Below are 22,335 nucleotides of genomic sequence, written 5' to 3' on the forward strand. Positions count from 1 at the left end.
CCTTTACAGGAAGGCCTTGAGGGGTGGCACAGTGAAATGCTTCTGGCTCAGACTGCTTGAGCTAGCATCCCTGTTGTGCTCTTTTGGGTTGACCAACTGCTGCATTGCAACAAGCCTTAATTTTCCTGATCTGCAAAATGAGACATGATCAAATCGCCCTCCTTGAGTTGCTGTGAGGATTAAACCCATGGGAGTCACTGAGTACGTTGCTTGACATAGAGTAAATGTTCAATTTGTTCTCGCCCTTGTTTTAAATAAAACACTAGGAGCCCTGGTGTGATGATGTGGGCTAACGCATCAGACTGCAAAGTCATTTGAACTGCAAGGTCGGTGGTTCAAGTTCACCAGCTGCTCTTTGGAAACTCTATCTAAACAGGGTCATTATGGGTCGGAATGGACTCAACAGCACTTAACAACAGCAACAACAACAACAACAAAGTATCTGTAATCCTGGTCAATATACCTCATATCCAGCCACTACCCATCTCTCCTTGGATTTTTGTGCACTGCTATGATGTTGAACCAGGAGCTCTGGTAGCATAGTGGTTACATTTCAGGCTGCTAACTTCAAGGTCAGCAGTTCGAAACTACCAGCTGTTCCATGGGAGAAAGATGAGGCTTTCTGCTCCCGTAAAGATTTACAGCCTTGGAAACCGTATGCTGAGTCGGAACTGACTTCATGTGGCACATAACTAATTATGATGTTGAACAAGTTTCAGTAGAGCTTTCAGATTCAGGAAGACTAGGAATAAAGGTCTGAATTAGCCAGTGAAAGCCCTCTGGATCACATCAGTCCTTTCAGTAACAAATCACATGACGAAGGGCCACAGTTTGTTCTATTGTACATGGAACTCAACAGCAGCTACCACAACAACAACACTCCAGGACGGAGGGTGATAGGTGCTAGAGGAGAAGGGCAAGCCAAGTGCCAAGAGCCCAAAGGAAGGAGAGAAAGAAGCCCATAGTCGGGAGAGAAGGAGGCATCTTGGTGAACAGTAGGATTCAGATAGAAGGAGTGAAAGGGAAGAATATTCTAGATAGAATGAAGAGATAGACATTCACAGGTTCTGTGCATGAGCCAGCGTGTAGTCTTATGACTGTGGGCTGAGATATATGCATGGGACATTAGACTGGAATGGTAAGCCAAGATCCATTTGTGGAAATGCTAGAATGCCAGGCCAAGGAGTTTGGATTTTATTTTGTAAGCTGGGTGAGGGTGGGGGCACACAATCAGAACTTTCTGTAGAGAGATTACTCTGAGCAGAATGGATTACAGTGGGACAGGAGAAATGGGGTGGGGTAGATAAGGGACCAGAAGGCTAGTTGGAAGGATGCTACAGGGAACCTAGGCTTTAATGAGGATGGTAGGATACATTGTCTCATTAATTGGCAACTCTTTGGGTAGAACAATGAGGAAGATGCCCAAGGTGACAGACTTGGGGTCAGGAATGCCATGAGCAGGAGGTAAAAAGCAGCTCCTTGTGAGGAGGCAGGTTTCATTTAAACATGTCCAGTTTCAAAGTCAGGGACTAGTGGTAGAGATTTTGAAAACCTAGAGACGTTGGGACTTAAAAGAAGATGCGGGAGTTTACAGTGAGGGATGAAGTCCAAATCCCACTGCAACAAATCTTTGTGTTATAGACAAAAATATTTCAATACCTACCTTTACCTCATTTATTTAGAGTCTGAATTCCAGAAGGTCTGTGTAATTCTGAGTTAGGACTTATTCTGGGGGGATCAGTTCAGGATTGGTGGGAAAGACTGTGTCAACCCCAAACCAATTGCTATTGCTGTTGCATGTGTTTCTGAGTCAGCACACGTCTTCCCCCAGATGGTATACATTCAAGTACTGCAAAGTCATTTGACTATCATCTTTAAAAAGCCAGATTTGGGACGGTAAATCTGTTCCTTTAAGCTAAATGTATTTCTCCATGCCGTTGTTCTCTCCATGCACTCTGATGATGGAAAAGGATATACACCGTTTAAAGAGGTGGGCATAAGGGAGAAGGTGGTCCAACTCTGGAGGAATCTCTGATAGTGGAGTGGGGGGTCAAGTGAGAGAGGCAGACATAGGAAGGCAAAAAAGTATTGCTACATAACCCAAGGGAGCTACAAATGGGGGCAGATGGTGACAGGAGTTGAGGATCTGAAGATGGGGTAGAGCCTGGATTGGCTCCCTCTAGGGAAGGGAAAGACAATGTGTGGAACTCAGGTGAACCAAGGAAAACCAATACTCTCTTTACAGAGATGGGGGAAGGACCCTCCCATATCTTCCCATCTTGGCCTGGAGTGTTGCAATTTGGACACTAGGTTGCCAGGTCAAGGAGTGGGGGCTGAGTGTCCCATGGGTTAACACTGCACCAAAGATAACCTTCTCCATGGGAGTTGGGTTGGTGCTCCCTCCATGTACAGAGCATCAACAAGCTTAGCCCACCTGCCGTCACTTTCCATCGCAGAGAATTTTCTAGAATGGGCAGCCCCAGCTTCCTCTTCACCATTGAGGAAGAGAGTAGAAAGAACATGTTTACCTGATAGTCTTCATCCATACCCCATCCCTGATTGCCCTGGTGGGTGAAGAGAGAAATAAAAATTAGCATGTTTATCCCACTTTTAAATTCGTTTAATGAGAACTCATTTACCCTCTCCCAATTTAAATTCGTAATAACGCCCTAACCTTTCAGAGCTGATTATTACCTGCGCCTTCCCAGATCTTCCTGCTAAAGAGGCTTTCCCTCCAAATGCTCCAGAGCCCTCTTGGAGCTTGACAATTTGTCAGGAAGTCAACAACATCTGGTGATCCCTCATTGCGTACCCTGGCTCCTGCGAGGTACTGTCTCTGAGTAGCAAGGATGGAAATGGAACCAAGTGTTTGCTTTGGGGTGGTGATTTTTCAGTTTAATGATTTCACCATTGAGACCTTTTGCCAGTGACCACTTTCTGTGTCTCATTTCCCATCTGCAGATCAATCATGGACTCACCCTCTTCTCTGCTCTTTCCTCCTGTCTCCCAGGGGTCACTGAACCAACTCCACGCTGGTGTGCAACGTGTCTGAACAGTTGCCAGCCTAAGAGCTGGAGTCACCATGGCGGCCGGAGTTGCAGCCTGGCTGCCTTTTGCCCGGGCTGCGGCCATTGGGTGGATGCCAGTGGCGAACTGTCCCATGCCCCTTGCTCCAGCTGACAAGAACAAGCGACAGGATGAATTGATCATCCTCAATGTGAGTGGGCGGAGATTCCAGACCTGGCGGACCACACTGGAGCGTTACCCAGACACCCTGTTGGGCAGCACAGAGAAGGAATTCTTCTTCAATGAGGAGACCAAGGAGTACTTCTTTGATCGGGACCCAGAAGTGTTCCGTTGTGTCCTCAACTTCTACCGCACAGGAAAGTTACACTATCCTCGGTACGAGTGCATTTCCGCTTACGATGATGAGCTGGCTTTCTATGGTATCCTTCCGGAAATCATCGGAGACTGCTGCTATGAGGAGTACAAAGACCGCAAGCGGGAGAACGCCGAGAGGCTCATGGACGACAACGACTCGGAGAACAACCAGGAGTCCATGCCCTCGCTCAGCTTCCGCCAGACCATGTGGCGGGCCTTCGAGAACCCCCACACCAGCACACTGGCCTTGGTCTTCTACTACGTGACTGGCTTCTTCATTGCTGTCTCCGTCATCACCAACGTGGTGGAGACCGTGCCATGTGGCACAGTGCCTGGGAGCAAGGAGCTACCATGTGGAGAGCGCTACTCGGTGGCCTTCTTTTGCCTGGACACGGCCTGCGTCATGATCTTCACAGTGGAGTACCTCCTCCGGCTTTTTGCGGCGCCCAGCCGCTACCGGTTCATCCGAAGTGTGATGAGCATCATTGACGTGGTGGCCATCATGCCGTATTACATTGGTCTGGTCATGACCAACAACGAGGACGTGTCTGGCGCCTTTGTCACACTCCGGGTCTTCCGCGTCTTCAGGATCTTCAAGTTCTCGCGCCACTCCCAGGGCCTGCGGATCTTAGGCTACACACTGAAGAGCTGTGCCTCCGAACTTGGCTTTCTGCTCTTCTCCCTCACCATGGCCATCATCATCTTTGCCACTGTGATGTTTTATGCTGAGAAAGGCTCCTCAGCAAGCAAGTTCACGAGCATCCCTGCCTCCTTTTGGTACACCATCGTCACCATGACCACACTGGGGTAAGTAAGTCGGCACGTGTGGACTAGACAAAGAGTGGAGGTCTTAGCCCAATCTGTCGATGGGCCATGCCACACCAGAATTGGAGAGGGAGGGCAGAGGTCCTTACCCAAGTTTTGGAAGCAAGGGAAGTCCATCATTAAAAGAGGAAAGCACATGAGTGATTTGTTTTGGAGTGGTAGCTTGCTTTGAATCAAGTTTTCTTTTTGGACTGGGGCATGCACTTCGTACAAGTTGGAAATTTAAGTTAGCATTTCTTTCTTCAGTCATGCTTTCTTTGTGTGTGTGTTTAGGGGATAGGTGATGGTTGTGTTTTATATCTCTGCGGGTGGGGGGCGGGGAAGGTAACTGTTGGCATGTGGATGTGGATTTCCATTAACAGAAGACACTAAGCAGAGTTTTGGGATCCTTCCTGTATTTCTTCCTTGCAAGCTGTTTTCTCTCACCACGGGTGCTCAAGGGTTCAGTAGCTCTGGGCAGACTTTATCTGAGTGACTTTGAACTTGGGTTTTCTAAGATGTGAGGCACTTGATTTGTTTTTTTCTCACTGAAGGAGTCCCGGTCTTGCTTTCTCAGCCTGAGTGTGTGAGATTGAATGACCTGGCATACCTGGGCAATTATGAGATGGTCTGAATGGATCATGTGGTCAGACCGAAGCAGCAACATCATCAGAGGGTGGGAGAGGCACTCTGCGAGGTCACCGGTGACTCTGTCTCTTCCATCTCTCCGAGACTGTCTCTCCAGCTGAGGTCACAGAAGTGCATTTATGGGGCTGGGATGTGAAGCTTTTCATCAGAAGAACGGGGCTCAGGAAGGAGATTGGAGTCTTCACCTTAACAGGATTAGAGCCAATAAAGGCAGCTTTATAGAGGCATGTATTTTTTAGGGGTTTCTGCTTTAGCTGTTGGAAGCTGTTTGAGGCTAATGCAAAATCCTGTCACAATTCATATGCTGGGTCTATGTTTGCTTAGGCCAGGAAGCGTTATATTGCTGATGGGGAATTCATGAAGCTTTTTATTGGTTTTTGACAATTCAGTTGGTGGCATCATGGAGATTTGATTTTTCCCTGGCTGAAACCCCGTGGCGGTGATGGCAGTTCCTCCATAGTCCTGCGGGTGTTTATTGGGAATGACTGAGTAGGTGATGGGACCTTTAAAGTGGTGACATTTGTCAATCTGACATACTGGGGTGGGGAACCACGAGGGGTGTGGCCGTCCATTTGTACAGACAAGTTTTGATGAAGACATGCCCATTACCTTTGTCTACTCCCGTCTTCCACCCCACACAACCTTTGTCAAATAGCTGCTCAACCAGGATGCATCTCATCATTTGACCTTTCCTCTTTCATCACACGGGGTAGGTGTGGGCTTCTCATAGGGTGGGATATTGTGGAGAACAGTGGAGGTGGCTGCACATGCCAGGAGAAGGAGGCCCCATTGCTTCTTCCAGGCTGATCCTGGCCATTCCTTCACCTTCCTGAAGGAGATCTTGTCCACGACCAGGAGCCCCTGGTCATCCTGCTGATGTACTGGCCCTCAAGTGCCCATTGATGGGACTCATGACACCAGCATGATGCCTCTGAACAGTTTTGTCTGAACATGGGGAGACTTAAAATGGGGTTACTTGAGGGGAGAACAATGGGAGTCTCAGGGGCCACCTGCCCATTACATTTTATCATTAGCACAACAGTATGTGGAAACCTACTATGTGTCCTGAGTGTATATACCGTTGGTCTCTGCATATATCATGATCTCTTTCAGTCTTTGCAGCAACCCTGCAGAGTCTGGACAATTATATGCTCCTGAAAGAAGCTGACACTGAGACTTAGAGAGGTTCAATTCATTTCCCATAGTCACATAGCTGATAAGGGTTAAAGCTGATTTTCAAATGCTCCTGGGCTATCTTCAGTGCCCTTTTCCTTTTCACTCTAGAATCAGGGCCTCTTCAGAGTCATTGATTTTTCTGTTTTTTCATTTTTATTTTATTGTGGTAAATGTAAATGTAAGGCAGCATTCGCCAGTTCAACAATCTTATTCATCATATTGTTCCATCCACTCTTAACAGAAGCTCAGTGTCCCCTCAGCATCGTGACTCCCTTTTCCTTTCCCTCTAACCTGCTCCTGGTTGTTGTTGTTGTTAAGTGCTTTTGAGTTGGTTCTGAATCATAGCAACCCTGTATAAGGTTTCCGAGGAGCAACTGATGGGTTTGAACTGCTGGCCTTGTGGTTTGCGATCCAGTGCTGCTCCTACAGCGCTACATCAGGTGTCCTGGTAACAATTGGTCTCTATACTCTGGTCTATGCTTGACATTTCATATAAGTTTAGTCCCTTTGTGATTGACTTATTTCACTCCACATAATGTTTTCAAAGTTTATCCATACATGGTAGTGTGTATCAGAAACTACCTTTTTATTACAGTCTCAGGATGTCCTGATTCCCTGTTCAAGAAATACCACCCCAGTGAGTTCTATATGCCAGGCATTCTGCTAGGCACACTGAGATTTCATAAACGAAGTGTTTCCTTCTAGCTCAATTAAACACTGTCTTAGAAATTAACAGAACTTTTCATAGCAAACACCAGTGCTAAATTGCCACTGGGGAGACCACCCATTTCCTTCGGCATGCATCATGTAGATCAAGTGGGGGCAAGTCTGGGTCTGGGGAGGACAGTTTGACCTCACCCTTACTTTCTTGAGTAAGTAAGGAGATTCCTCCACAAAGTAAAGGCAAAGAGAAAGGGAAGGATGCTCGTTTGGGGAGAGGAGTCCTCTCCCTTTGACAGTCTATGCTATAGGCTTCCTCACCCCATACCTGGAAATAGACAAGTTGATTTTCCCTTCCTTGTGCATCCGAATGCTTAGCCTCTGGAAGTAAAAGCAAATGAGCGAGAAAGGAATTGTTTAGGAGCTGTTGTGGATTAAATTGTGTTCCCCCAAAAGACGTTCTGCCTTAACCCTCAGTACTTGTGAATGTGACCTTGTTTGGAAATAGGGCTTTTGAAGATGCTGTTACCTAACATACGGTTACACTGGAGTAGAGTGGGCCCTAATCCCATCTGAGTGGTGTCCTTATTTAAAAAATAAATAAATAAATAAGAGAAGAGAGAGCTACAGGGAGAAGGTGGCCATGTGGGGATGAAGGCAGAGATTGGAGTGATACAACTACAAGTCAAAACAAAGCAGGAACTTCAAGGAACCATTAGAAACTTAGGAAGAGACAAGGAAGGGCCTTCTATAGACCCTTTAGAGACAGCACAGCCCTGCCAGCACTTGATTTCAAACTTCTAGCCTCCACAACTATTAGACAATGTATTTCTGTTGTTTTAAGGCACCCAGTTTGTGGTACTTTTGTTACAGAAGTCTTAGAAAATTAATACAGTAGTGTCTTCTTTAACCTCAGATAAATAATGGGAAAGCAAACTCTTTTCCCCTCTACCCTGACTGCTGAACTGAATGCTGGCTATGGCTACTTTGACTTTGACCTGAACTTGCAGTTGGCACCATCACTAGGATCGTTGCCTGTCTATACATAGCAGATGCTTGGCACAATGCTTTTTAATGGCTGGGTCGGTGTGAATAGGGCACCTTCTCCATTTGCTTGGTCAGCACTGAACTGCTAACCACAATGTTGATGGTTCAAACCCACCAATTGCTCCTTGGAAACCCTGTACAGGTTAGAAATTAGTCAGAATTGAACTGACTTGACCGTACTTAACAACAACAACAACAACAACAACAACAATACTCTTCTCAGTCCCTTCAAACCCTGCTTGTCCTCTCCCTGAAGGTAGACCCAGTCTCACTTACTGCCAAAATTTGAGATCTGCAACCACCAAGACCTTGTGTGTTCTGCCTCAGTCCCAGGCCCCCTGGGTGGACAGCTTTCACCTGATGGTTATTCCATCCCCTGGGACACTTGGTGGGTCTGTTTGATATCCTCTTTTGCCCCTACTAGTGGTCTCAACCACTTGGCCCTTGGAAACCTTCTCATCTCTCCTGTCTTGTGTCTGTTCTGAAGCACATTCACTGGTGAGTTGTAGGCTTGTTCAACTATTCCAGAAAGCCTGTCTTTTTTTCACTGTAAACTGGCTTTTTAGTCTTCTCCCCCAAGTGGTCAGGGCCAATATTCTATCCTATTTCAGTTACTTCCAACAACTCCCAGTCCTTAATTGTGTCCCCAAGCCCTTGTTTCCAATCTGGAAAGAGACTGTCTTCAACTCCTGACCCATTTACCAATCTCTTCCTGGCTCCGATTGCCATCCCTCCCTACTTTCCCAGTACCTTGCTGATGAGTTCCTCAGGTGTTCTCCAGGGAGGTATCTCCTGGAGCCTATTATTGCCATTTATTTCATATATCAAAATATCTTAAGCACACAAGAACCGTAACAGCCTAATTACCAGCAGGGCTTCAGATAGCTTGTGTGGTGGGAAAGACTCCAACGCCCAGCTCAGCCTTCTCTTATGCCCCTTTGACAATTGAGCTCCCAAATGCACCCTTCAAGGATTCATTTCAGTGCTTGTAATTGATGCCAAAAATAAAATAAATTCTCAATTATCTCAGTTAACCCAGGGAAGGGAAAACACAGAACTCCCAATATTAAATAAGATAAACATATTTCATTTTGGAATGTATTCTATGACATCTAAGGAGCCCTGGTGTTGCAAAATGATTTCACAATTGGCTACTAATGGAAAGGTTGGCAGTTTGAACCTAACTTTGCAAGAGAAAGAACCACTTTCTCTTCTGTGAAGACTACAACCAACAAAAGCCTATCGGGTGGATCCCCTCTGTCACATAGGATCACCAGGTCCCGGAATTGACTAGACAACATACAACAACAATCGCAACATTTAACATCTTTTTTAAGGTAGACTTTTCTCCTTCAGTTTGTTTGACTTTGCTTGGTGTTACGATTGGTCTGGATGACTGGAGCTATGTCTGTCTGGCAAGCTCAGTTGGGGGAGTAGTGAAGACATGAACATGCAGGACGATGGTTTTGTGAGTGAGCCTCCACCACGGCCATTGCAGGCCAGCACCAGCCTGGCTGGGTGAAGGCTGCTCTTGGATGTCTTCGTGGTGGTGGTGGTGTGCCGTGGAGTCAGTTCCAACTCATGGCAACCCTTTATAGGGTTTCTGAAGCTGTAAATCTTTATAGGAGCAGAAAGCCTCATCTTTCTCCCCAAAAGTGGCTGGTAGATTTGAACTACTGACCCTGCCCAACTTGTAACATACTACACTACCAAAGATCCTTTGGATATCTTTGTTGTTGTTGTTAAGTGCCGTCAGGTAGGTTCCAACTCAGTGACCCTGTATAGGATTTCCGAGGAGCGGCTGGTGAATCTGAACCACTAACCTTGCGGTTCAAACTTACCTTGTGGTCTAGTACTTACCCTACAGTGCCACACCAGGATGTCTTAGAGAAGGAAAATTGGGTTTGGGGAGAGCCAGAGAAGCGTGGCTCCTGGTGAGACAGCCGACTGCTGCCCAGTTGGCTCAGTTATGTCATTGAGGCCGACAGCCTATCTGTCACCCTTTGCCCTGAGATGAGAGAGCTTTCAACTGTGTCCAAAAATCACTTTAATGAAAACAAAATTGATTTTTTTTTTTTTTTTAACTTTTTCTAAGCATGAAGCATTCACCAGGTGATTTGCATTTTCCTTTAAAAGTTAATCCTAGAATGGGGCTGCCTGAGGTCCCAGGAGGCCAAGAGACTAGGGTAGGGGATCAATCAATACAGGCACACCACAGAATGAGGAACTTAATGGCTCCCATTTCCCCCACCCCACCCCACATCCCTAGTACCAGAAGTGGAGTCAGTTAGAGTGAGTTTTTTGTTAAGTCCTCAATGCTCCAAATTCTGACTCCAATTCCCCAAATTCTTCCACTATCTATGAGTACTCATCACCCCTCCTCTCAACTAACATGGGCCTTGGCCTGGGACACTGACTAACAGTATCCACCTGAATGTGTCCCCTGCCCAAGAGAATCTGATCCTCGTGAACTTACTGGGAATGAATGGCATCAGGTCTTGTCTTTGGCAGTACTTCTCACTAGAGTCTCTGGTGCTAAGATTCCTAAGACAAGACACAGACCTCTCTGTGAATTCCAAAAGGAAGTATGCAGTCATTCACCACTGAGTGCCTACTGCATCCCAGACAGCATGGTGGGCTCTGAGAAGACACTATGATTGCACATCATCCTAATGTAAAGTAGAGACAAAATGAATTGAGTGGATTCAGTTCTCTTCCTTTGAATCCAAATAAGAAATGGTGAAATGGAAAGTGGAATAGGGTCAGAAAAGATGCCTTCACTCACATTCTTCCTGCTGTATGGAATACTCTTGCCTCTGCTCCTATATCTGGCTATCTCCTGGCATCATTCAGAACTCAGCCAGGTGTCATCTCCCCAGGAGACTTTCCAGAACCCCCCCCGAACGTGAGTCTCCCTCTGGACTCCTAGTGCAGCCTTGCATACTTCGGTCTTATCAGTGCCACATTCATCTGTTTATGTGTTTTTTTCCCAAAAATATGAGCTTCTCAAGAGTCCTGTTGTAGCACTGTAAGATAAGCACTAACCACAAGGTCAAGAGTTCAAACCCATCAGCTACTCCTTGGAAACCCTATACAGGGTCTCTATGAGCAGAACCTTACTCGACGGCACTTAACAAAGCATTATTAAGGGCAGGATCTCTGTTCCAAATACATTATCACTATACATATACTTAATGTCCTGGTGTGGCACTATGGGATAGTGCACTAGACGGCAAGGTTGGTTTGAACCACAAGGTTGGCAGTTTAAACTCACCATTTGCTCCTTGGAAACCCTATACAGGGTTGCTATGAATTGGAACCGACTTGACGGCACTTAACAACAACAACAACATACTTTGTACCTAATACAAGGCCTGATCTGTAGTGAGCTTCAGTAAATATGAAGGGGCTTCAAAAAGTTCATGGAAAAATTCAATATCTTTTCATTCCATATTTTTATGAACTTTTTGAAGCCCCCACTGTATTACCAAGCTTGCCTTTTCTCATTTGCCAAGCATCTCCTGGCCCTTATGAGAAACATCAAAAGTATTATCCAGACATCAGCTATACTAGTATTGCCATATAAGACAGAATACTTCTGGGCAGTGCCAAGCAACGCATTCTATAGTTCTGATTTCAGCCTTGGCAGGATTGGAGCTGGCATGCAAGGAGACGTTTACACCCAACCTTGGTTGTTTACTGTTCTTGGCTACTCTGCCCTGCTCTCCCTGCAGACTCTGGGGCCAGGGAAGAGCAGGAAGGGAGCTGCAGATAAGCCTCCCTCCCCATCATGTTTCCCTCCATTTGTTCAACAAATATTTATTGAGTACCTACTGTGCACTGGGAATACAGCATTGAAGAAAGTCTCTGACCTTGTGGAGCTTATATCTTCGTGGGGAGGCTCTGGCAGCAAACAAGTAAGTTAATAAATGCATCGTGTCAGGTAGCAATTCATGACACACACAAAAACCAAGTGTGTCATGACAGATAGAGAGTGCTGAGTGTGTGCACCAGGAGATGAAGGGAGGGTTAGCATTTTCGATTGGGAGGTCAGGGAGAGCCTCTCAGATAAGGTGGTATTTGATGAGAGATCTGGAGGCTGTAAAAGCATGGGAAGAGCATGCCAGGCAGAAGGGACAGCAGATGCATCGGGCAGGAGGGCTTTGGTGTGCTCAAGGGATAGCAAGAAGGTCCCAGTGACCAACAAAGAAGCAGAAGAACACCAGGAGATGAGACCAGACAGGTAAAGATGGAGGCTCTCGCACATGACCCTTGTGACTGCTGCGAGGACTTTGCCTCTTCCTCTGCTTGGAATGAGGAACCCTGGGAAGGTTTTGAGCAAAGGAGTTCCACAGCCTGGCTTGGGTTTTAAAAAGTGTCACTTTGTGATAAACCATCGAGTCAATTCTGACTCATAGAGACCTCACAGGACAGGGTAGAACTACCCCACAGGATTTCCAAGGCTGTAATCTTTACAGAAAGGAGCTCTGGTAGCATAGTGGTTACGAATCGGGCTGTGAACCTGAAGGTCAGTAGTTCGAAACTACCAGCCTCTCCGCAGGAGAAAGATGAGGCTCTCTACTCCAGTAAAGATTTACACCCTCAGAAACCTTGTACAGGGTTGCTATGGGTCGGAACCAACTCGACGGCACTTAACAACAACAACAATCTTTACAGAAGCAAACTGCCACATCTTCTCCCATGGAGCAGCTGGTGAGTTTGAACCACTGACCTTTTTGTTTTCAGCCAAGCACTTTAACTGTTGTGCCACCAGGGTGCTGACTCTGCAGTCCTTTCACTTAACCAGTAAAGAATATCTGTCTTGAGCATTGTGACCTTTTAAAGAGCAATGCATCCAGTCTGTGGGATCAACTGAAGACAGCAACTGGTAAGGTTAGATAGGGATCTTTGGGGTCAGTGAGCTTATGTTAATGGGGGAGAAACAGTTCTGAAAAGGAGATTGAGAAAGGTCACACAACAGTGAACCGGTGTCACCGAACTGTATGTGTGATGGTTATGTGCCATGGAGTTTTCCGACTCATGGCAACCCTGTACAGGGTTTCCAAGGCTGTAAATCTTTACAGAAACAGAAAGCCTCATCTTTCTCCCTTGGTAGTTTCGAACTGCTGACCTTAAGGTTCGCAGCTTGATTCATAACCACTATGCTACTAACTGTATGTGTAGAAATTGTTAAATTGACGTATGTTTTCTGGGAATATTTTCAACAACAAAATAGAATAAATTATTAAAAAGTAATAATCATCATAGAAGTATCACTCTGGCTGCTGGAGTGTGAATACGTTGTAGGGTAATATAGCAGAAGCAACCATAATATCCAGGCAAGTGTTGATGGTGGCTGGGACTAAAGGTGCTTCCATGGAGGTGGAAGAGATAAGGGATTCTGAAGGTAGAGCCAACAGGAAGTGCTGGATGGTGCCTCCACCCACCCCTCCATCCCAGACACACATTTCACCAGTTTCCAGGAAATTCAAAGTCCTGAAGGCCTTCTCCACTTCTAGAGACGCACTTCATGAGAAGAGGGATCAAGGCTGTGCGGGATGGCTCCAAGGGCCAGGGCAGCTGAGACCTCAGTGTGGAACTAACAAGCCCAACAAACTCAAGCTGCAGCATCAACATCTTCAATTAGAACTGTGCTAGCTGGGAGCAGGGAGGCTTTGCACATGCATCCAGCATGCCTTTCAACCCCAGCAGCATCCACTGAGCACCTGACTCAGAAACAGAGCCTTTCATCAAGACACATTGCCAACAACTCCATTCCGACTTGTGACACCCTCACGTGTTAGAACAGAACGGTTCCATATGGTTTTCTAGGTTGTAATCTTTATGGACAATAATCATATTGTCAGGAGGGACCAGTCACTGTATGGTAAAGTGCAGGGTCAGAGAAAAAGAGGAAGACCCCAATAAGATGGATTGGCCAAGTGGCAGCATCGATGGGCTCAAGCGTGGCAACAATAGTGAGGTTGGCCCCGGATCGGGCAGTGTTTCATTCTGCTATGCATAAGGTTGCTATGAGTCGGTACCGACTTGATGGCACCTAACAACAACAACAATCTTTATGGAAGCAGATTGCCAGACCTTTCTTCCGTGGTGCTCCTGGGTGAGTTGAAACTACCAAACCTCTAGGTTGGTAGCCCAACCCAGGGACCTTGAACTATAGAAGGGTCACTCGAACACCAGTCAGCTGTGGTCTCTGCTTAAGCAGAGGGTACATGAAAGGCTTTGGGCTTGCAGAGGAGGGAGAGATGCACTCCTACTGGTAGCATCTGAGCCTTTGAAGTGCTTTACAACAGCAACCTCCTGTTGGATTCCTCTGGAGATTCAGCAATTCAAATTGCTGACATTTTTGGAAAGGAATTTCCTCATTGGTGCCCATTTCACAGTTCTTTTCTGGAATCCCACAGAATCAATCTCAGACTCTGTGTGTGTATGTGTGTGGTTGGTTTATTTGGATTTCCCCTTTTTATACACACCAGTAAACACAAACATGATTCTTCCGGAGGAGCAGCAATTATTCTGCCTCAAAATAGTGTAAATAAAAGGCAACATAGCCCTCCCCTTCCTCAGGGTTGAGGAGGAGCCCAGCAGTAACTGTGAGTATGTTCCTTGCACTTTGGAGTAGCTCCTGTCCCAGACCACTGCAAGGCCTTTCTCTTCCCCACTTTCCATTTGGGATGGATGCGCCTCGCGATTGGAGGGGAGTGTAGACATTGAACTGCGAGTCCTCAGGAAGGGGGCAGCTCCCCCCCAACCCCCCACAGCCAGCCATTCCCAGGATGCTGGCACTCTACTGGATGAGCGTATCTCCAGTGATTCTTCTCCTGTGATGGCCATGCCATCTGGGAAGCAGCCACCCCAGCCACTATTTTGACCCCCACATCTACTCCTAATAAAGACTTCTGCATGGCAAGGAGGGTGGAGTTACCACAATGGTTGTTGTTGTGGGTGCTGTTTAGTTGATTCTAACTCATAGCGGCCCCACATGGCAGAGGAAAATGGCACCTTGTGGGTTTCTCGGCTGTGATCCCTATGGGAACAGATTGGCAGGTTTTTCTCCCATAGAGCCGTTGAACAGGGGCGAACCACCAACCTTTCAGTTTGCAGCTGAGCACTTCACCAGTGCACCACCAGCACTCCTCACAGTGCCTTCGGACACTCAAAATTCTCAGCTCAGATATGGTGGCCTCCAGGTTGAGCCCAGTGCCCTGACTCTGTCCAGCCTGCTTTTCTCAGGCCAGGAGGTAGACTTCTTTCCCCCAGCCAATCCCTCACCTCACGCCCACCCCCGACACACCCTACCTGTGCCAGCTCAATGCAAATGATGGGTATGTGAACATGTGGGGGCTGGAGGAGAAGCTAGCTGAGCCTTTACTGACCAGGACTGGATAGAGGAAGATTGCATTTAGCTCATGTAATCATATTCTGGGTGTCATTAAACAGAATCAGAAAAATCATTTTAATATAAGTGCCACCTCAAACACAAGCTAGTTGATGGAGAGATGGATGAGGCTGGGGACGCCTCCTTTGTAATGTGATGCTGTAAAATCCCATCACCTTCATTATTTCCCACCGAGCCAACGCATCATAATACCCATGAGCGGCAGAACAGCTTGAATTTAATATACAGAAAGTCCAATCAAACAATAAATGGATGGAACTATATAAAGAAACCATTTTCTAGGAGGCTGGTTCCATTCTCTGGGATTCAGCTCTCTGACACATGAAATGTGCATCAATTTTCCCCAACTAATGCAGCTGCCGAATCACCACATGTGATATTTGTTTGCTTCAAAAGGGGAACTTCTCCCCCCACCCCCAACATTATCAGGCTATCAGTGCAAAATTGCAAATCTCGTTTTCTTTGATTTGCATCCAGTGACTCCCAGTAGCACATATTGGAAGCACAGCCCTCCTTCCATTCTAGAAGCTTACGTGGCTCCAGTGGCACTTTGGAATTCATTCTGTTGTCATCTTTAAACATAAACCAGCTCTAGACACCAGAGTGGACAGTGTAGGGAGCTTAGGACCCTCTACCCTTGTCAGTTGCATGAGAGGAACTGACCAAGCTATGGGGTGTGCTGACATACTCCAAGGGCTAGTGTGTTGTGATTATCCAATCAGGTTCTTGCCTTGTCTTGTATATAAACCAAAACAAAAACTTGTTGCCATTGAATCAGTTCCAACTCAGAGTGACCCAATGTGTTACAGAGTTAGAACTGTGCTCTGTAGGGTTTCCTTGGCTATAATCTTTATGGAAGCAGATCCTCAGGATTTGTTTTCCCCAGTGCAGGTGGGTAACTTTGAACTGTGAATCTTTTGGTTAGTTGTTGTTGTTGTTAAGTGCCATAGAGTTGGTTCCAACTCATAGCCACCCTGTGTAGGATTTCTGAGGCTTTGTAAATCTTTGTGGGTGCAGAAAGCCTTTTCTTTCTCTGCAGAGTGGCTGGTGGGCTCAAACCACTGACCTTATGATTCATAGTCCAATTCTTATCCTAGGAGTGCAAATTGTTTGTACCATCAAGGGACCTATGAGATTGTATATAGTAAACATCTAATTCTAGACTGGCGTCCTCCTGCCAGAAAGGTCCTTGATCTCCCCTCCCATACCTGTCACCCAGCTGATGTTGAAAAACTGAACACAAGTTCAACCTGATCAGCCAAACAGAATTAAAAAGACAAATTGACTTCCTAAAGATTATACCAAGTCCAAGACAAACAGAAGTCATGTTTTTATATTTATGGTATGAGATTCTCTCTAACACTTTTTCCATTTGCATGGATAACTGAGAGTTAACCATAATTATAGACTAATAGTGACTGAGCAGTATCATTAGTTTATTTTTGCTTCTTCCTGGGTATGCATGCTTAAGCAGCAGAAGAAAAAAGCCCTAGGAGAATTAAAAGCCAAACGATATCAAAGCTATAAACAGCATACATCTTGATTTGGTTCAACAAATGCTATTGAACATTCAGTATTTTTGAGGCACACAATTAGGCAGTGTTGTGCTGCTGAGGCGAATAAAACATTGGTTCTACCCTTAAGAAGTTTACAGTGTAGCAGGGTAACATTCTATACTGTTAATTCTACACCATCTAGAGTATGCTCACAAGAATGTATAGGAGAGAATGGCATGATCAGAAAAGTGCCAGACGCAGAAAACATGCTTATAAACATTTCCTGATGAATGAATGATTGGCTTCATGGAACAAGTGAAATTTCAGCTAGACCAACAAAGTTGGGTAGGATTTGGATATGTGGAAATGGGAAACCCAAGTAAATTGCAAAGGAGATTTTCTCCATAGAGTTTACTTGGCTGTAGGAAGGAGCTCTGGTAACGTAGTAGTTACGAATTGGGCTGCTAACCTCAAGGTTGGCAGTTCGAAACTACCAGCTGCTCCATGGGAGAAAGATGAGACTTTCTGCTCCTGTAAAGATTTACAGCCTCAGAAACCCTGTTCAGGGTCGATATGAGTCAGAACCGACTCCACGGCACATAACAACAACAACAAACTTTACAGAAGCAGATCACCAGGACTTTCTTCCTGGGTAGCTTCAGAACTGCCAACTTTAAATTAGTTGTTGTGTGCCATCAACTAGTTCTGACCCATAGCAACCCTGTATCAGGTTTCTGAGGAGCAGCTGCTGGGTTTGAACCGCCGATCTTGTGGTTCAGACTGATTTTGCTGTAGACAAGTGCAAATTGTTTGTACCACCGAGGATCCTATGGATATGTATATAGTAAACAGGGTGTTTCATGATGTTTGAGGGACTCAACTTATGTGCTGGCTTGAGAATGTTTTGGGAGTATGATGAGGAAGATGGTTAGAGATATGCAGGGGTGAAAGCTTTGCTAAAGATGTTGTTGTTAGGAGCTGTTGAGTTGATTTTTAAGTACCAGGGTAAGGAATCTGTTTGGTAGGCATTGGGGAGCCACTGGTAGTGCAGTGGTTAAGTGCTATACTGCTAACTGACAGGTCAGCCACTGGAATCCACCTGCTGCTCCATAAGAGAAGATACTTGGTGAACTGATCACATAAAGATTATAGCCTAGGTAAACCCTACGGGGCAGTTGTAATCTGTCATACAGAGTCAGGAATTGACTTGAAGGCATACAACAACACAACAGGAAATCACTCAAGGTGTTCCAGTGGTAAGTTGATTAACAACAATAAAAGCAACCAATTGCCATGGAGTCTAGTCCGATTTAGGGTGACCCTATATAGGGTTTTCAGTGACTAATTTTTTGTTGTTGTTGTTTACAAGTAGATTACCAGGCTTTTCTTCCTAGTGTAGGGTGGCCAGGAGATAGGAGGAAAGGTGATTTGGAGCTCAGCAGGGAGAAGGGGCTAAAGAGATAGTTTCTGAAATCATCAGCTTGAGATGCTAGCTGAAACAGGGAAAACGGATGAGATTGCCCAGGAAGAATGAAGACAGGGAAGAGGAGAGGACCTTGGGAAACATTTCCTTCCCCACACCCTACTCCTCTGGTGGCCCCATCACCTGCGAACATCTTTGCTGTGGCAGCCACTCAATTTATCTTCTTGGCCTGTCGAAGTTCCCTTTCTTACCGTGTTCCTGCCAGAGCTAAAAGGTCATATTGGTTTTCTGAGTAAAACAAGGTTATTTTTAGTCTCCTGCAATGATAATTGAATAAGCGGCGCCCACCCAGGAAAACATAAAATTTATTTATGAGCTTTGCTAAAAATAAATAAATAAAGGGACCCTTTACCTTGGCATGTGGATAAGAAGCAGGGTCAAAACGGTCACAGCCTAAGAACTGTCTGTGCCTGGCCAAGAGTGATGATGGTCCAAAATGGAGCTGCCTTTGTGGCTGGTGTGGCTGGGTCCTTACAGTGCCAGAGCCTTGGGAATTGCTTCCAGGGGCTTCAAACACTACTACACCCACCGCTCCTCTCCTTTTCCTTGAAGCAAAATGTCAGGAACACTCCCTGGAAACCCCGGGGAGCATCTTCTAACTACCTCCTCTAGGAAATGCGATTGGTTAGCAAGTTGGAAAGTGCTAATTCATTCATTCACCAAACATGAATTGGACTTTCACTCTGGGCAAGGCATACTCATAGTTGATGTGGCATTGAGAGGGGCTACAAAGAAAGAAAGGAATGGGAGCTAAATCTTGTGAGTTTGGGTGACTTTTCCGAGCTCACTTTGTAGCAGCACCCTTAGGTTCAGTCTGAGGTCTTTGGACTTCATTAGAGCTCATTGTCTTCACGAAGAGCCTCAATCCAATACTAGCACATGAAGATGATGTAGGACCAAGCAATGGTTTAGTCTGTTAGAGTAAGGTTGTCACGAATCCAGCCAAATTGATGGCAACTGACAAGAAGAGGCACCTACTGGCTTCATAAGGAGGCCAATACTCACAGAGCTTTGTATGCTTTAGGGTCCAACAAGGTCAGAGGATGAATAAAAGGCAGCAAGGTGTGAGAAGAAGGTGGAGGAGAAAGTGTGACGAGTGTGAGGATCAGGGAAGGCTTCTTAGAGGTGGTGATATTTCAACAGACCCTTGAAAGATCATAGAAGAGTTAAATGTATTTATTCATTTGATGATTCATTCAATAAATATTGTGCGTCTATCTGGACCACTAGGTTGGTTTGAACCACAAGGTTGGCAGTTCATACTCACCAGCCACTCCTCACTCCTTGGAATCGGAACCGACTTGATAGCACTTAACAACAACAACATCATGTGCTGGACATCATGCTGTGTGCTGAGGATTTGCCATGAACAGAACAAAATCTCTGGATCTCACATTGTAATTTGTTAAGTGCTATCAAGTCAGTTCTTACTCATAGCGACCCTGCATAGGGTTTCTGAGGAGCGACTGGTGGGCTTGAACTGCAGACCTTGTGGTTCACAGTCCAGTGCTGATCCTACAGTACCATTCCAGGAGTCCTGTAACAAGCTTGTTGTTGTTAAGTGCTGTTCAGTCAGTTCCAACCCATATAGGGTTTCTAAGGAACAGCTGGTGAGCTTGAACCGCCGACCTTGTGGTTCAAGTAAAAAGTATGGAAAAAAGCTAAAGCTAGGGAAGGGAGAGAGAGTGAAGCCAGTGCCCTGGCATCTGAGGAGGGATGAGGGGAGAGAGTGAAGGCTGGTGCCCTTTACAGCATGAAGGCGTAAAAGGGCAGCTACTCTAGCCTCAAGGAGCCCTAGTAATGTGTAATGGGTTACAAGTTAGGCTGCTAACTGCAAGGTCAGCAGTTTGAATCCACCAGTAGAAAGATGAGGCTTTCTGATCCCATTAAGATTTACAACCTTGGGTCACTATGCTTGAAAACCAACTCCAAGGCGCACAACCGCTGCCACTGTACCTCTCCCCAAGTGAAAACCATCCATAGTTGGTTAGAAGTCAGCGAGAGGCTGGTCTCTGAACAGAAATGATGATTTAATAGCTGTGTTTGAGTCTCTAGTGCTGCCACCCAGAAGGTAAAGGAGCAGCTGTTTACCATCTCCACTGAAAACTAAATGAGTAGAAATAGGTTCATCCTGACACGTGAGGGATTACTATCATTATCCGTAACCATAATAATAATAGTAATAGCTAATCATATTATTCAGTCTTTACAGTGTTCCGGGTACAATGCTAAATATAAATTATCTATATGCATTTCCTCATTTAGTTCTTCCAATAACTATCAGGTAGTGTTTTATACATGAGGAACCTGAGGCCTGCTCTGATGTTACCACGAGTGAGTAAATAAATGGAGAAGCTGGGCTTCAAATTCACATTGGTCTAACCAGTTACAGTCGAGTTGATTATGACTCATGGTAACCCATGTGTATTAGGGTAGTACTGTCATCTATAGGGTTTTCAGTGGCTGATCTTTCAGGAGCAGATCACCCAGGCCTTCTTCCAGTGTGTCTCTGGGTAGACTTGAACTATCAGCCTTTCAGTTAGCAGCTGAGTGTGTTAACTATTTGCACTGTCCAGGGTCTCCAACCTATGACTGTAGTTGTTGCCATTGAGTTGGTTGTGATTTGAGTGATTCCATAGACAATAGAGTGAAACACTGCCCAATTCTGAGTCATCCTCACAATTGTTGTTATGTTTGAATCCGTTGTTGCATTGAAAGTCTTCCTCTTTTTCACTGACCCTCGGCTTTACCAAACATGATGTCCCTCCTCATTATGTGTCTAAAGTACATGAGATAAAGTCTCGCCATGCTCCCTTCTAAAAAGCATTCTGGCTGTACTTCTAAGACAGATATGTTTTTCCTTCAGTTCAAAGGCATCAATTATTATTTGGTCATCCTTATTCATTGTTCATCCTTCTCATACATATGAGGTGATTGAAAATATCATGACTTGATTGGGTCAAGGCACACCTTAGTCCTCAAAGTGACATCTTTGCTTTTGAACACTTTAAAGAGGTCATTTGCAGCAATCTTCCCAGTGCCATATGCTGTTTGATTCTTGACCTCTGCTTCCATGAATATTGTTTGTGAATCCAAATAGGATGAAATCCTTGACAATTTCAGTATTTCCTCCATTTATCGTGATATTGCTTATTGGTCCAGTTGTGAGGATTTTTGCTTTCTTTCTATTGTGGTGTAATTCATACAAAAGGCTTTATCTTTGATCTCCATCAGCCCTATTCACTTTCATCAAGCAAGGTAGTCATCTGCATATCACAGGTCATTAATGAGTCCTCCTCCAATCCTGATGCTTCTCTCTTAGAGTCATAGAGTCGGCTTCTCAGAGTATGTGCTTAGCATGCAAACTGAACAAGTATGGTGAAAGGATACAACCCTGACACACACCTTTCCTGATTCTAAACAACACAGTATCCCCTTGTTATGTTTGAACATCTGTCTCTTGGTCTCTATAGGGGTTCCTCATGAGCATAATTAATTGATCTGGAATTCCCATTCTTTACACTGGTGTCTGTATTTTGTTATGATTCACACAGTTGAATGTATTTGCATAGTCAATAAAACACAGTCAAGTATCTTTCTGGTATTCTCTGCTTTCGACCAAGATCTTTCTGTCAGCAGCAATGACATCACCATTCCATGTCCTCTTGTGAATCTGGCCCAATGCTCTGGCAGTTCCCTGCCAATGTACGTCTGCGCCAGTTTTAAAATTAGTTTTAGCAAAATCTTACTTGTGTGCAACATTAGTGACATTGTTCAATAATTTCTGCATTCTGTTGGATCACCTTTCTCTGGAATGGGCACAAATATGAATCTCTTCCAGTCAGTTGGCCAGGTAGCTGTTTTTCAAATTTCTTAGATGCGTGAACATTTCCAGCATTGCATCTGTGTTTTGAAACATCTCAATTGGTATTTCATCAATTCCTAAAGCCTTGTTTTTTGCCAGTGCCTTTGGTGTAGCTTGGACTTCATCTTTCAGTATCATTAATTCTTGATCACATGCTTCCTCCTGAAATGACTGAACATCAGTCGATTCTTTTTGGTATGGTGACTCTGTATATCCCTTTAATCTTCTTCCACTTCCTATATCGTTCAATATTTTGTCCATAGAATCCTTCAATATTGCAACTTGAGGTTTGATTTTTTTTTTCTTTAGTTCTTTCAACTAAATGCCAAGCGTGTTCATCCCTTTCATTTTTCAT

General features: G+C 45.2%; 1 protein-coding gene across 2 annotated transcripts in view; it reads left to right on the forward strand.

Moving 5' to 3' along the window:
- The first annotated feature begins 3,016 nt into the window (after positions 1 to 3,016).
- The window catches only part of KCND3 (potassium voltage-gated channel, Shal-related subfamily, member 3), a 331,821-nt gene continuing 312,502 nt past the window's right edge, over positions 3,017 to 22,335 (forward strand). For both annotated transcript variants that reach the window (XM_006865915.1, XM_006865914.1), the window contains exon 1: positions 3,017 to 4,188. In XM_006865915.1, coding sequence (XP_006865977.1) covers positions 3,083 to 4,188 — 1,106 coding nt within the window. In that variant the 5' untranslated portion in view covers positions 3,017 to 3,082. The remainder of the gene's footprint in view (positions 4,189 to 22,335) is intronic.

This window comes from Chrysochloris asiatica, unplaced genomic scaffold (assembly GCF_000296735.1).
Source record: "Chrysochloris asiatica unplaced genomic scaffold, ChrAsi1.0 scaffold00085, whole genome shotgun sequence".
NCBI classification, from domain to species: Eukaryota; Metazoa; Chordata; class Mammalia; order Afrosoricida; family Chrysochloridae; genus Chrysochloris; species Chrysochloris asiatica.